The 14,935-nt window shown below is 31.0% G+C and overlaps 1 protein-coding gene across 1 annotated transcript in view; it reads left to right on the top strand.

Annotated features, from left to right (window-relative positions):
• LOC132952602 (uncharacterized) overlaps positions 1-14,457 on the top strand; it is an 88,358-nt gene extending 73,901 nt beyond the window's left edge. Inside the window, exons 5-7 of the mRNA XM_061024938.1 lie at positions 328-461; positions 13,503-13,716; positions 14,222-14,457. Of these exons, the coding sequence (XP_060880921.1) occupies positions 328-461; positions 13,503-13,716; positions 14,222-14,301 (428 nt within the window). The 3' untranslated portion in view covers positions 14,302-14,457. The remainder of the gene's footprint in view (positions 1-327; positions 462-13,502; positions 13,717-14,221) is intronic.
• The last annotated feature ends 478 nt before the right edge of the window (positions 14,458-14,935 follow it).

Below are 14,935 nucleotides of genomic sequence, written 5' to 3'. Positions count from 1 at the left end.
ACCTTAACCAATAGCTAAACGGTAATCAGCCCGCTAGAGAAAAAAACAAAATTCAAAATTAAATATACGAATAAAAATGATTTATTAGCTTATAATATTGTTCGATTCCATTACGGAACGTCTTAAAATCATTGTGAATATTATGTCACGGAATAGCTTTTGATGTTATGTAACGGTTAACTAAACTAAGCTCATAGTATAATAAGGAGTACCTAAGTCGATTAGTTTCTGCAAGAATAAGGAAAAATAAAACTAGATAACAAATATTAAAACATCCAAATTATAACATACTATAGTCTATAACCATGTTTTATTTTCATTTTTCAGACTTGCCTAAAGATGGTCCATACATCACTGGCGACAAGTCAATTTACCAGTTTGGTGACACGATAAATTTGAACTGCACTTCAGCCAAGTCTTACCCAGCATCCAGTCTTCATTGGTTCATAAACAACATTTCGGTAAGTAAATTACGGTCAAAAGTTCTTCGCATACCTACTAAACTTTTTTAAAACTTAAAACCAAAGGTAATATTCTTAAAATTAAAGATGTTCAGTAGTTCAATGGCATATTATAATTATTAAATTCGATAAAGTATGCTATCCGCATTGTTGAATATTAATATTTGATATTATGTTTAAACTAAAACAACTCAAGTATGATTAAAAAATATATATAACATTATATATATATATATAGCAGTATTTTCAATTATTTTAATTGAAAATTAAACTAAAAGTTAAATCTTTTGACTCGTGTTCAAATAATAATGATAATAATAATCTATAAAATAAAACGTAAATAAATGGTTTCCGGCGAGTTTCGTCGTATTCGATAACTGCAGCAGTAGATGCGTGTTTCTATAAAGGTCTCTGGACACAGTACGACCCTTTATGCGGTCATAATATTCCCGATATGAAATGGTCTGTTCAAAGACAGGTTATAATAATATAATGTTGTACAGTCATAAACTACGTCCACCGTCCCTCCTCGTGTCCCAGACCGTGCAAGTACACGACTGGTATACAGATACCATCTATATTTATAATATTAAATATACTTTGTGTGTGTGTGTGTGTGTGTGTCTGCCAGCAAAGTACACCGGAACGAAATTACATATTTCACCGACTACATTATAAACTCTAAATCCTCTTTTTGTGCCGTAACAATAATTTTTTTTTCATTTAAAATTTCACCGTTCTATAAACTATTTTTCGATCAACAGTGTAGATGAACACGCAATTTAAATTATATTTTTATCGAGTTATTTTGCGATGGATAACTACTACGCCCGCATATAAAATGTACCTACGTACAATTTAAACCTGTTTGATTTACATAATTTTGATTCCTATATATTTTGGGGTCCTTTGACATCGATGAAAGTCTACATATAGGTATACTAATGGAATGAGGTGAAAATGTGATAAAAAATATTATTGTAACACGTTAAGAATAACTGTAATAAGACGTGTAGTTAGTTAGATTTATGTCGATTTATTTTTTGTTTAAGGATTTTATATAACAAATATAATATTATATAGGTATTTGATATAAATGTATATTGCTTCGTAATATGTTTTTCGAAAACATAAGACATATAATATTGTTTTTCTTACTCAACAACGACATGTTCTATTTTTTATATTTATTCGGTATACGAATAGATAAACGATATATTTGTTTTACTTCAAAAACCCAAGTCTCATAGATATATATATAATATATAATATATGTGTTTTATATAAATATAAGATATATGTAAGCTGAAGCTGTATGTAGATAAAAATAATGCTTTGTTTTAACATAGCTCTTCTATATCTAATATTATACATTTTATATTTATTTTATCTTTTCAACCTTCCGTATACGACGTAGATTTGCAAAAGATAACCGAATTTTATAGATAGAACATTAACAAAATACTAAATTAAAAAAATTAAAATGAGTCGGGTAGTATCCTTTCTTATCGCTATTATAATTGAAATAATATGAATCACTATAATTTGAATATAAATATGATGGATGAAGTTACTTGCAATTCGATTCTATACGTAAATAACTAAAACCGTATAAATTTAAAAACAAACTAATTACGTTTCACTCAAAAATGTAGTTACTCTATATTTTAGACCATAAATTAGATAAATTAAAAATAGGTCGGATGACACTGAAACGTATAAATTATTTATAGCGGATGCGCATTCCATGTCTGACGTGTGATAATAAATAAAAAAACAAAATTACAATAAGAAACGGATATTTAATGTATTACAATTAACCATTAAAATGTCAGATCAGAACAACAAAATGTTGATCTTGTTAAAAAATGTTCCATTTTAAGGGTTTAAGTTTTTTTTTCTTGTTTAGTTCATAACGTTTGATTACGATCCTAAAAAACGTATATAATAATAATAATTATTAGTATAATGTAAAAACTTTCATTCGGTTTTGTGACTTAATAAAAATAAAATTTGAAAAGTTATTGTCGGTGAATAAATATTTAATTTAGTTCTTACAATGTAACGTGAATAATTTTACAAGCTTAAAAAAATTAAGTAAGTACTTGTAATTGCATTTATTATAATATGGTAATAAATTATTATTACCTATATGGCGTACTTTTAATATTATACTAAATTATTATCAATATCGATAATTAACTGTTGCACGTTTATTCAGAGTGAAAAAGATTATTATATTTTATTATCATTATTTTAGTTAGATTAGGTTATGAAACACAATTAACGAAGTAAGTAGTTACTACATTTCGTTATCTAATATTAAACGCCTTTCATCATTAATATTTTAAAGAATGAGTTTTTGTCAAGTCGTTTGCCGAGAGAGCTTTGTTTAATATTACTATCAAATCGTATTTACAAACGTTCGGTATAGTCGTTACCTATCACCCCTGCCCATGTCTAAGTTTTATTTTGAAACTATTGCCAAACAGTCGCGGAGAAACTTACAAACAACGGCGAAACGTTCAAATTAATAACAACAACTGTATAATAATAATAACAACAACAACAACAATAATAATATAATAGCTGCTGCTGGTGCATTTCGCTTATCCGATCGTGCCTAGAGACCGTATTTCGGTCGAAACGGGAAACTGCATTGCCCGGGGCTCGGCGATTTAAATCTGATCCGACGTCATTCGTCCGTGCGTTTTAAAATAATAATAATAATACCTATGTTTATAGCGTTTAGAGTAAAAACGCATTTTTTTTTTAAAAATTTTTTTTACGACACAGGCCTGGCCGCCGGATTGAACTGCCGGAGCGTTCGAAAAAGTGTACTAGCTAGATAATATATTTACGGGCGTGAAAAATAATAAAACCTTTATTTCCTCCTCCTCCCCCCCCCCTTCCCCTTCGTTACCGCGGCTATGTTTTCATCGACTTGCAGGTTTTATTGCCGCCGCCGGAGACGAAGGACGACGATACGTTCGCACGATCGAGGCGCTAATGAAACCCATAACCTCGGCCGTACATCGGATTTATAGGGCGGCGCCAAAGAAAAATTCGAGCACAACAAAACGGCGGCGGCGGCCGATTCGGATTCGTTTTTCTTTCTCCGCCGCCGGCCTCGCGTCGCGTTCAATTCCGTCACACCGAGATTCCGCTAATATACACTTGCAGCAGGTGTTTAATTAATTGCTGTCCAAACAGCATAGTGACTACATTAACGCACGAGTGCTGCGATACCTCGAGAATTTCCCCAAAACTCGATTCCTATATTGTATATAGCGACTTGCGGAACGCAAATACAATTAAAAACCATTGTTTATTAGTTGAAATAGATCGTTCGTTTTCGAGCTGACGCCAAACAGTCTGGGCGAAAGCGTAAATAACCCTACGACGGTCGGTGACTTTAAACGTATTATTATAGGTGCCTAGCTGATTGTTGAAAATTAACGTGAAAATCCATCAACTCTCATTTCTATACAATACACTGTACCGAGATAACGGGGGAAATTTAAATTTTTTAGTTATTACAGGACTCGCGTCCAGAACCGCCGTGACCCGGAAGTCTCAACTGAAATTATTAACGTAGTGATGCGTTTGATAATATTATAATAGTTTATTAAAACAGAGTTTTATCAACAGCGCTGAACGCGGTGGAGTATAGTAGACAAAGTAAATAATATGTGTTTTATTTTTCGAAACCTAAGTGTATGCTATAATATAGGTATGGAATAAAATGTTTTAATACCTATGGCGCTTAAACGTGTGTGCTTAGTCCGACCATTCATGAAGCGACAAAGCATTAGCTTCTCGAGTTGAATGAAAATCCATTTCACCACCTTATACGTGTAATCCTCTCTGGTCTAAGACACATGCGAAACGGATGAATTCCGGTCTGTTGGACTTGACAAATATTTCAAAAGCTTACACATCCATATTGGCAGAGAACTTGAAAGGCATTAGATTTTCTAGACGGACACTGTAGTACTATCTCAGTTAACGGAACATATTATTTTTTGTGAAAATATATATTCTTTTTTTTAGCAATACATTCTACGTATATTTAGAAAACAACAATATAGTTTACGAAAATATAATTAAGTATTATCCACGAATAATAATAATAATAATATATTATTACGTTTCTCTGAGGTTATATTTTCATCACACATTTGTATTATTACCTATATTAGTTGCGATAAAGCTGTATAAATAAAACTTATTTTTTTTTTTTATTTAATAAATTACCTAACTGTATTAAAATATCAAATGCTTTTATACAGTCATATGTTTATAAATTACAATAAATACGTGAAACACGATTAGACAATGAAATATCTTCTTTGATAGTTGTCTGGTTGGTCTCGATGTCTTGTAGTAAGCGTGGTTTAGACGTTTTTTAACCGATTTTGTAATGTAGTGCTCCTTCGGTTTTATTTAAAATATCGTTGAAGTTTTCGTAATTATCCATGATGATAGATTGGGCTATCCCGTGTCATTGTGGAGTTGTTTGTTTCAGATGCACCCAGACCGCCGTGAAGTTGGCCCTTACACTTTTTCAAAAAAAGTTTTGCACAGTGCCAATATTTTGCAAGTAATTAGCAAGAATTTGCAAGTCCAATCCCAGAATTTGCAAGTCAAAAATAAAGGAGTTATAAGGGGTGGAACCGAGGAAGGGCTAACTTCACGCAGCCCTGACATGTTGTCAGAAACTTTCAAAACTGGTGTCAAAACACTCGTTATAATTAGCAAGAATTTGCAAGTCCACTCCCGAAATTTGCAAGTCGAAAATCTCACCCCTACGATTTTTCAAAGTTTTCCACCCCAGCCCTGACTTGTTGTCAGAAACTTTCAAAACTGGTGTCAAAACACTCGTTATAATTAGCAAGAATTTGCAAGTCCACTCCCGAAATTTGCAAGTCGAAAATCTCACCCCTACGATTTTTCAAAGTTTTCCACCCCAGCCCTGACTTGTTGTCAGAAACTTTCAAAACTGGTGTCAAAACACTCGTTATAATTAGCAAGAATTTGCAAGTCCACTCCCGAAATTTGCAAGTCAAAATTCCTACCCCTACGATTTTTCAAAGTTTTCCACCCCAGCCCTGACTTGTTGTCAGAAAGTTTCAAAACTGGTGTCAAAACACTCGTTATAATTAGCAAGAATTTGCAAGTCCACTCTCGAAATTTGCAAGTCGAAAATCTCACCCCTACGATTTTTCAAAGTTTTCCACCCCAGCCCTGACTTGTTGTCAGAAACTTTCAAAACTGGTGTCAAAACACTCGTTATAATTAGCAAGAATTTGCAAGTCCACTCCCGAAATTTGCAAGTCAAAATTATACTTTAACATATTATACTACATAATTATGGCATTTACTATAGCTTACTTATGCTAAAATAATTAAATGTAAAAAATAATTTAAAATGAAATAATTTAAATTACAATGTAAATCATTTAAGAATTTATTATAGGTTGTTTAAGATAAATATTATAAGATATAATTAGCAAGAATTTGCAAGTCCACTCCCGAAATTTGCAAGTCGAAAATCTCACCCCTACGATTTTTCAAAGTATTCCACCCCAGCCCTGACTTGTTGTCAGACACTTTCAAAACTAGCCCACCACAAATAATTACTTAGAATCATTAGGTTTGTAACATTGGTATTAACATAGTTATGAGTTTCAGTTTGATAGCTGTTTAATTAATATGTACAGTAATTTATTTTGATAATAAGAAAAAAAAATTAAATGCTTATAAAGATATCAATGTATTCATTTTTAATATGTCAAATGTAATATTATAAATTATAATGTTTATTTAACACTTGTTTTTCTAGAGATTTAAGAGATAAGTAATACATGAAAATATGAATTATTGAAACCATACCAGTTTATTTAGCTCCAAAGCGATTTTTATGAATTTTGTTTTTTAAAATGTTTGTTTTTATAAGCATAATAATGGCACTTTTAAAAAAAGTCGGTTAAATTTTCTTTGGAAGTTATGGTTAAAAAATCTTCAAAATCTTATTATTAAGTTTGAAATTCTGTTTTTTTAGGGTTCCGTAGCAAAAAACGGAACCCTTATAGATTCGTCATGTCTGTCTGTCTGTCCGTCATGGTGTCACTGCCACTTTTCTTCGAAACTATGAGAGCTATACTGTTAAAAGTTAAAACTTGGTAAGTAGATGTATTCTATGAACCGCATTAAGATTTTCACACAAAAATAGAAAAAAAATACATTTTAGGGGTTGCCCATACTGAAACTCAATAATTTGTTTTCATCCAACCCATACGTGGGGGGTATCTATGGATAGGTCTTCAAAAATGATATTGAGGTTTTTAATATCTTTTTTTTTAAACTAAATTGTTTGCGCGATAGTCACTTCAAAAGTGGTAAAATTTGTGTCTTTCCCCCCCCCCCCCCTATAACTTCTAAAATAAGAGAATGATAATACTAAGAAAAATATATGATGTACATTACCATACAAACTTCCACCGAAAATTGGTTTGAACGAGATCTAGTAAGTAGTTTTTTTTAATAAGTGAATAAGTAGACAAGTAAATAATAATAATAATAGTAATATATATAATATAATATAATATATATATATTTTGTCATGTATATATTTAAAAATGTAATCTTAATCACAGGCTAAGATAGACTAAGATGGGCTATAATGCCATAATGGACTGAGACTTGGTATAAGACTTCTGCTGGACCTGGTGGTGGGGCCAAAGTTCGTGCCGGCCGAACTAAACGACTTAATATTTACGTTACTTGGTGCTACGGAACCCTTCGTGTTCGAGTCCGACTCGCACTTGGCCGCTTCTTTTTTAAATGTGAGTTGTTCAATGTTCATCCTTAACTTTTTGGTGGAATCAGACCTTACCTATATATTGCTTACTTTATATTTTATTGTTAATAAAGAAATTTAATAAAAAAAACTTCTGTTGCCCTGGGGCGATAAATGTTTAAATACGGTCTAGTACATTTAAGTTGTTGCTTTTACATTGTAAAAACGCACTTGATATATTCTATTTCATTCTATAATTTATTATGTGAGGGTTTTTTATTTTGTTATAATATTTTTGAGGACTAAAGGGTTATAAATTATTGTGTTTTGACACCAGTTTTGAAAGTTTCTGACAACAAGTCAGGGCTGGGGTGGAAAACTTTGAAAAATCGTAGGGGTAGGAATTTTGACTTGCAAATTTCGGGAGTGGACTTGCAAATTCTTGCTAATTATAACGAGTGTTTTGACACCAGTTTTGAAAGTTTCTGACAACATGTCAGGGCTGGGAAAAATACTTTGAAAAATCGTAGGGGTAGGAATTTTGACTTGCAAATTTCGGGAATGGACTTGCAAATTCTTGCTAATTATAACGAGTGTTTTGACACCAGTTTTGAAAGTTTCTGACAACATGTCAGGGCTGGGAAAAATACTTTGAAAAATCGTAGGGGTAGGAATTTTGACTTGCAAATTTCGGGAGTGGACTTGCAAATTCTTGCTAATTATAACGAGTGTTTTGACACCAGTTTTGAAAGTTTCTGACAACAAGTCAGGGCTGGGGTGGAAAACTTTGAAAAATCGTAGGGGTAGGAATTTTGACTTGCAAATTTCGGGAATGGACTTGCAAATTCTTGCTAATTATAACGAGTGTTTTGACACCAGTTTTGAAAGTTTCTGACAACATGTCAGGGCTGGGAAAAATACTTTGAAAAATCGTAGGGGTAGGAATTTTGACTTGCAAATTTCGGGAGTGGACTTGCAAATTCTTGCTAATTATAACGAGTGTTTTGACACCAGTTTTGAAAGTTTCTGACAACAAGTCAGGGCTGGGGTGGAAAACTTTGAAAAATCGTAGGGGTAGGAATTTTGACTTGCAAATTTCGGGAGTGGACTTGCAAATTCTTGCTAATTATAACGAGTGTTTTGACACCAGTTTTGAAAGTTTCTGACAACATGTCAGGGCTGGGAAAAATACTTTGAAAAATCGTAGGGGTAGGAATTTTGACTTGCAAATTTCGGGAATGGACTTGCAAATTCTTGCTAATTATAACGAGTGTTTTGACACCAGTTTTGAAAGTTTCTGACAACATGTCAGGGCTGCGTGAAGTTAGCCCTTCCTCGGTTCCACCCCTTATAACTCCTTTATTTTTGACTTGCAAATTCTGGGATTGGACTTGCAAATTCTTGCTAATTACTTGCAAAATATTGGCACTGTGCAAAACTTTTTTTGAAAAAGTGTAAGGGCCAACTTCACGGACGTTGCACCCAGGGGCTTTGTGTACTATTCTTAGGAACTTGTTTTGGAGATTTTGAAATTCTTACTTTCGTCGGAGAAGCAGTATCCTTGCTGTTTCATTGGTTGTTAATTTGTATTAATGCTATATTTAAGTATTTTCTTGTGTCTAATTATCTTGGCTTCACTTTTGATGGGATTGAGGCTACATTTCCGTCCTGAGAACCACAGAGATAATTCGTCAAGAGAGTTACGTAGATCTTTTATTGCCAGTTGATTTAAAAATATATACACCTAAAAATAAAAAAAAAAATAGGTAAATTATTAACTTTTGATTTGAATTTACCAATATAAAACTTGCAACATGTTCAGCAAAGCTATTAACAATATTATGAATGCAATTAGGTATTTTATTTCAAGCCGTCAATGTTTATATAATATATATATATATATATATATATATAATATTATTACTCATTGTATTCGATTGTACAGATTGTAAATATTCATTTTCCTCAATAATGATAAACGAAAAGGGAATTTTATTTAAAACTGTTTAAATGTGCATCCATCATTATTATAGTCACAGAATCCGCATAATTGTATTGTTCCATATTACATACATATATATTATTATAAAAATAGTGTGATTGAATCATTTGTCATTAAAACATAAATTCCAATATAATAATTAATCAACCACGTTCGAAAATGTATCCACCACGATTTGATGACTGGCCAACATTATAACGATATAATTATACATAAATATAATATTATATGTATATATAGGTATAGAGAAACGATACAATGCCACACCCCTCGTTACGCGGTGTATTGTTAACGTTTTTTTCTTCTATAATTCATAATAAAATACCTATGTGCACATGTCATTGTACCTTTAATGTATATATTATTATTATTATTTGATATTCTATAGTCATACATAAACATTACATTGGTCAACTATAAATATGGAATATATAATGTTCGGTATAGTACAATGTGATTGTATAGTACCTACACATTGAAATGTTAAATTAAGATGAAATATTAGTTTTTAATGTCTGTGCTTTATATCGTAGGTGGTTGTTAAACCATTATTTATGCGTAATCTAGGTACGTAGGAATGTTTGTGAACGATAACCAATGATTGTTTACTGTATTCGAACGCGTCAAAACCTAGTTATCCTAGAAAAAAAATCATCAAAAATAAACGTACGTTATTATTACGCATTATAAATCATGGTAAAAAAATGTTACTTGAATCCGACGAAAATCGATTAAAATTAAACGATCATAATATTATATTGTGTAATAGGTGCGCATTGCAATTATTATTGTGGTGATGCGCGTATACAATGATTTATTTACCATTGATGATGGCTTCCGTTTAGCACAGCACTATATTATTTTTTACACCGACTACTGTAAATTGCTGCGTAGAACGGCTTTAAGCGGCCGGTAAAAAATGTAAACAAATAAATAACTCGAGAATTTCTTAACGAGGTTGTCTTTTGCATAATGGCGTTTAAAATATGATGTGCCGGTGAAAAGGATTATTACACGCAAGCTTCATGCACGCATTTCGGTCACGGTGTGGTTTTTTTTTTTTTGTCATATAAGGGGGTACCCCGTGCCAAAATCCGGTGTACGAACCGTAATTATACAGTCGAGCAAGGGTTGAAGTGAATTTGAATTTTCATCACTATATAATATTATTATATTATAAGAATAACTTATAATTTCCACTAGAAGGTTTACCCGCCAAATCGGATCCATGCTAAAAACCTAACGATCGTTTACCATGATTTTATAAGACCTAAAGTTCGCGGCGCTCATATCCCGGTTAGACTAAAACACATTATCGTTTTCACGATTTGCTTTAAAACTCTTAGCAGGTATCCACATAACGTTTTATAGTTCATAATATTTATGTACAAAAACGATTAAAAAATCTGTTATTTTTTGTTTACATAATATTGGAGAACACTCGAAATGAACCGAAAAAAATATTATATCATAGCCTTTGAAGTCCAAACAAGATTCTGTTAAATTATTCAGTTTCTTTATTTAACGCATTAGTTTATTTGTTTTAAGTTCAGCAGTCCAGATGTTTGTATAAGGTTTTTAAGACGTCCATTATACATACATTATACATATATTATAATTTATCAGAATATCAATACAAATATTACCATAAAATACATAATCATGAATCATACATTATAATAAAAATCACTTGTCACCAATGATTTATCTTATAAATATATATTTTGAAAAATCAGACAGTTTATTTTCTGGTATAAAACGTAACTGTATTAAAAAACAATGATGAGTTTGTTATTCAAAAACGAATACAATAATAATGATCTGATTTGACAATCGACAATGTACCTTACACTATTTAAATATTTTACTAATTATAATTTCATTCAGACAACCACGGAATTTCGGTAGAGTTTATTTCATAAAGTTCTTCAACAGTGTGTCAATGTCACCAAACTTAACTTGAGACATATTTTCGGTGAGCCAATATTTGTTGAGCAATTCATGTTTGCTAACTGTGCTTATTCATAACTCTCAGTAAACCATTAATAAAAACGACGAATCCTCTCCTCAAATATTTTTTGTTTTTTTAAATTTCTATTGTAAATATTGCCGTCCGAAAAATTATGATTCTTGAAGAAAATTTCATTTAAACGCATAACTCGTTATTTTTACACGATGGTTATGGCCTGTGGAATAATATTCACTTCTAGCGCATGGGACATCGCCATAAGAATTTAAAGCTAAACATTTGTTTTTATTCCTATTTTTATTTGGCACCGATTGCAGCGAGACCGTTCTGCATCATGATTGCTGGTGGTTTTTTGTTCAGTAAAAATAACGACACTCGAGACAGTTTTACACCTAAAAGTTATTTAGACTTAAGAATCAATGAACGCGTTCAATAAATAATATTTTCCTCTGTCGGGCGTGTGTACGGGTGTCTGCGTCGTCTCGATCAACTTGAATTTCGTTCGACGATGGATTAAACTGATAATGAGTACAATATAACATTATTTCAACGTGCTCGATTGTATTATAGTCATTTAATGTTCGTCCGATATCATATTGTGCATGACGTACAGCTGTTTAATAAGACTTATAATAGGAGAAATATTAGATTTTGATTTTGGTACCCATAGTCAAGGCTGGGCAACTTAATGATTTTTTTTAACTCAGTTAAGTTAAGTTAATATGCACCAATAACAAAAAGTTAAAAGTTAAAAGTTAATTTAACTCTAGGTTAACTCAGTTAAGTTAAAAGTTAACATACAAATTTTGTTAACTTTTAAATAAGTTAAAAAAAAGTTAATTTGTTTATACAACGCTAGCGTACTTAATTTTTTTCCAACCCAAAACTAAATTATAGGATATAGTGTTAATACTTCATACAGTATTTCCATATAAGTTTGTAAAATTGTAAACTTTAAACGATTTACGATACATATTTTTTGACATGAAAACGAAATAGACTGAAATAGTAAAATATTATAAAATTAAAAACAAAATAAATTAACTTAACTTACTTCTTAAAATGAAAAATTAACTCGTTAATTTCACGTTAATTAAGAAAGAAATTTAGTTAGTTAACAGTTAAGTTAAAAACTTAAAATAAAATTAACTTTTTAACTCGTTAATGCCCAGCCTTGCCCATAAGTATATAGTATTATATTATATAAAATGAAAGGCGCCGAGCTTTAATTCAAAAATACGTACCCAACTCCGTTTCCATTTCGTTGACACGCCCAGTATAACCTTTAGTCAGTTATTATGTAATTTCAATTGGCCTAAGAGGTTTATTGACAGTTATATATACCTATACATATTATATGCAATTGAAATGCTGAACATTTTTCATTTTGATGGTACTCAATTTTATTGTATTTCATTATTTTATACTTGTATTAATGTACAAAAGAAGTGTATAAATTCCTCGTTTAAACATCAACTCTTAATTTTATATTATTATAATATTATGTTGGTGTATATAAAAATATTTATAGATACCGTTCACAATATTGTATTTAGATTATTATATTATTTTATTTCGACAATGTTCAACTTTCAGTTAAGTAAACTATAAATATTAAATCACGCAAAATTATATTATTTAACATTGTTACAATTATAATAATAATACAATGTATAATGAAATCGCGAAAATGCTTTATAATAAATGTATTTTGTTAAACAGTAACAGTAAAAAAGTACAGTAACTTATTATTATTATTATTTTTTATCCTAGGAGGTACGCTTAAGATAATTTAATTCACTTGTAATTTAGAACAAAAAACAAAACTATATAATCATGACAAAGCATTTTTTTTTTTATCTTATTATATTATTTTTTAATATCTTACGGTTGTTGGTTATACTACGCAACAATATTTATTTTATATAGCCAATAGGTAGTATAATATCACGATAGAAATACGTACCTATCGTTAATAACTACTATCACCTTAAATTTTTTCACGTAAGAACCAATTAGTTTTCTTGTTATTTTGAAGAATATATTCATATACCTGTTTACAATCGATAGATAAATGCCTTTTTACACGTTAAGCAAAGCATTCTATAAATATTTTACGCGGAGGTGAAAATAATGATTTTTGCACGTACACGCTCGTGTATTGTGCATAATATGCGCCGTGTTATAAATATATATTTATTATTTTTTTTTTCACTTCTTAGACACAGTAAGTTCATATTATAATATGTGTGTGCGTGTGTTTCACAGGCGAGAGAAGAATCTTTGAAGAGGTACCCAGCGCAGAAACACCCTCGAGGGCTCGTGACGACAACTTTGGGGTTGCATTTACCTCTGGATGCGGAGACCGTGTTGAACGGGGCAGTGAGGGTCAGGTGTGTGGCAGTACTATCACCCGTATTGTGGACTAGTGACAACGAGAAAGTGCTGCCCAGACAGGATAAAAGAGAAGCACTCCTGCTTGGTAATAAATTAAATTGAATTTATACATCCATGTCGAATATAAAAAAATAATACTAACAGTAGTTGTTATCGCATTTTTGAAAATCGGTTTGGAATAATTTTCAAGTGTCAAAACAATCTATTTGATGATATAAAGAAAAAAAAATTTGATTTTTTTCTCGTGTTTACCTTCGCTATCGTACGTTTTGGCTTCTACTTTTAAGACGTTAGTACAGTAAAAATACATGCTCGTCGTAAGACACCAGTGGCGGATCAAAGGTGTGAGGGAAGGGGGCATTTGCCACTTATCCCCCTTGACCCCTTCCCCCCCAAAATTAAACCCTGGATCCGCCATGCAAGACACAAATCATGACTCCCACATTGATTAATTATTTACAATGTCCGTTCAAATCACAAAATATCCAATACCGCTTAAATGTCATAACATCTTTAAAGTTGTCTTCTACATCACTGTACGTAGTATTGTAGACGTCATTATCTAACGTTCGATATTATTATTGTTTTAGTTACAGGATCTTCCAACGAATGTAAATCCAACAGCGTCGTCGTGTTCCTATTTTTAATACTCATACATGTGTTTTTTTAAAACAAATTATCAACAAGTAAATAAAAAAATATCATATCAAAAATAATTTTACTCTTATATTTAAATTTTTTGAAAAATGTATTTTATTTGTAAATTGGATTGTATTAGATATAGTTTAACCCTATATAAATAAACATGTACTACTTGTGTTAAATATATTATGTGTTTTAAATTGCTAAATACCTCACTTTGATTCGTTTCTCACGTTTCATAATACTAATGTTAAAAAAAAAAAAAACCTTATAAACTAAAGTATCTCTATTATAGAGACAGAAACTTACAGGTGCGTAGCTAGATATTTCCTAGGGGGATGTTATAAAAATATGTGTAAAAAAAATGTTTATATTTTATATTTAATATCTTACCTATTACAGTTGTCAATATCTACTAAAATTTATATTTAGAACATTTATTTATATTAAATAGTGACTATATATTGTAATACAATATGTTTTTCTCAATTGTATTAACATACACATTTAATAAATAAACTCGATTGGTGAGGGGTGGCACCTACAACCCTCTCGATACGCCGCTTATAACTTGTGTTAGAAAATAATATTTTAGGTATCCTAAATCTTCAATTCTGGCTGCAATTCACAGACACAGTATACTATACAACATTGCATCAATT

This window comes from Metopolophium dirhodum, chromosome 9 (genome assembly GCF_019925205.1).
Source record: "Metopolophium dirhodum isolate CAU chromosome 9, ASM1992520v1, whole genome shotgun sequence".
In the NCBI taxonomy this organism is placed as follows: domain Eukaryota; kingdom Metazoa; phylum Arthropoda; class Insecta; order Hemiptera; family Aphididae; genus Metopolophium; species Metopolophium dirhodum.
This window is presented reverse-complemented; position numbering and strand designations above follow the sequence as displayed.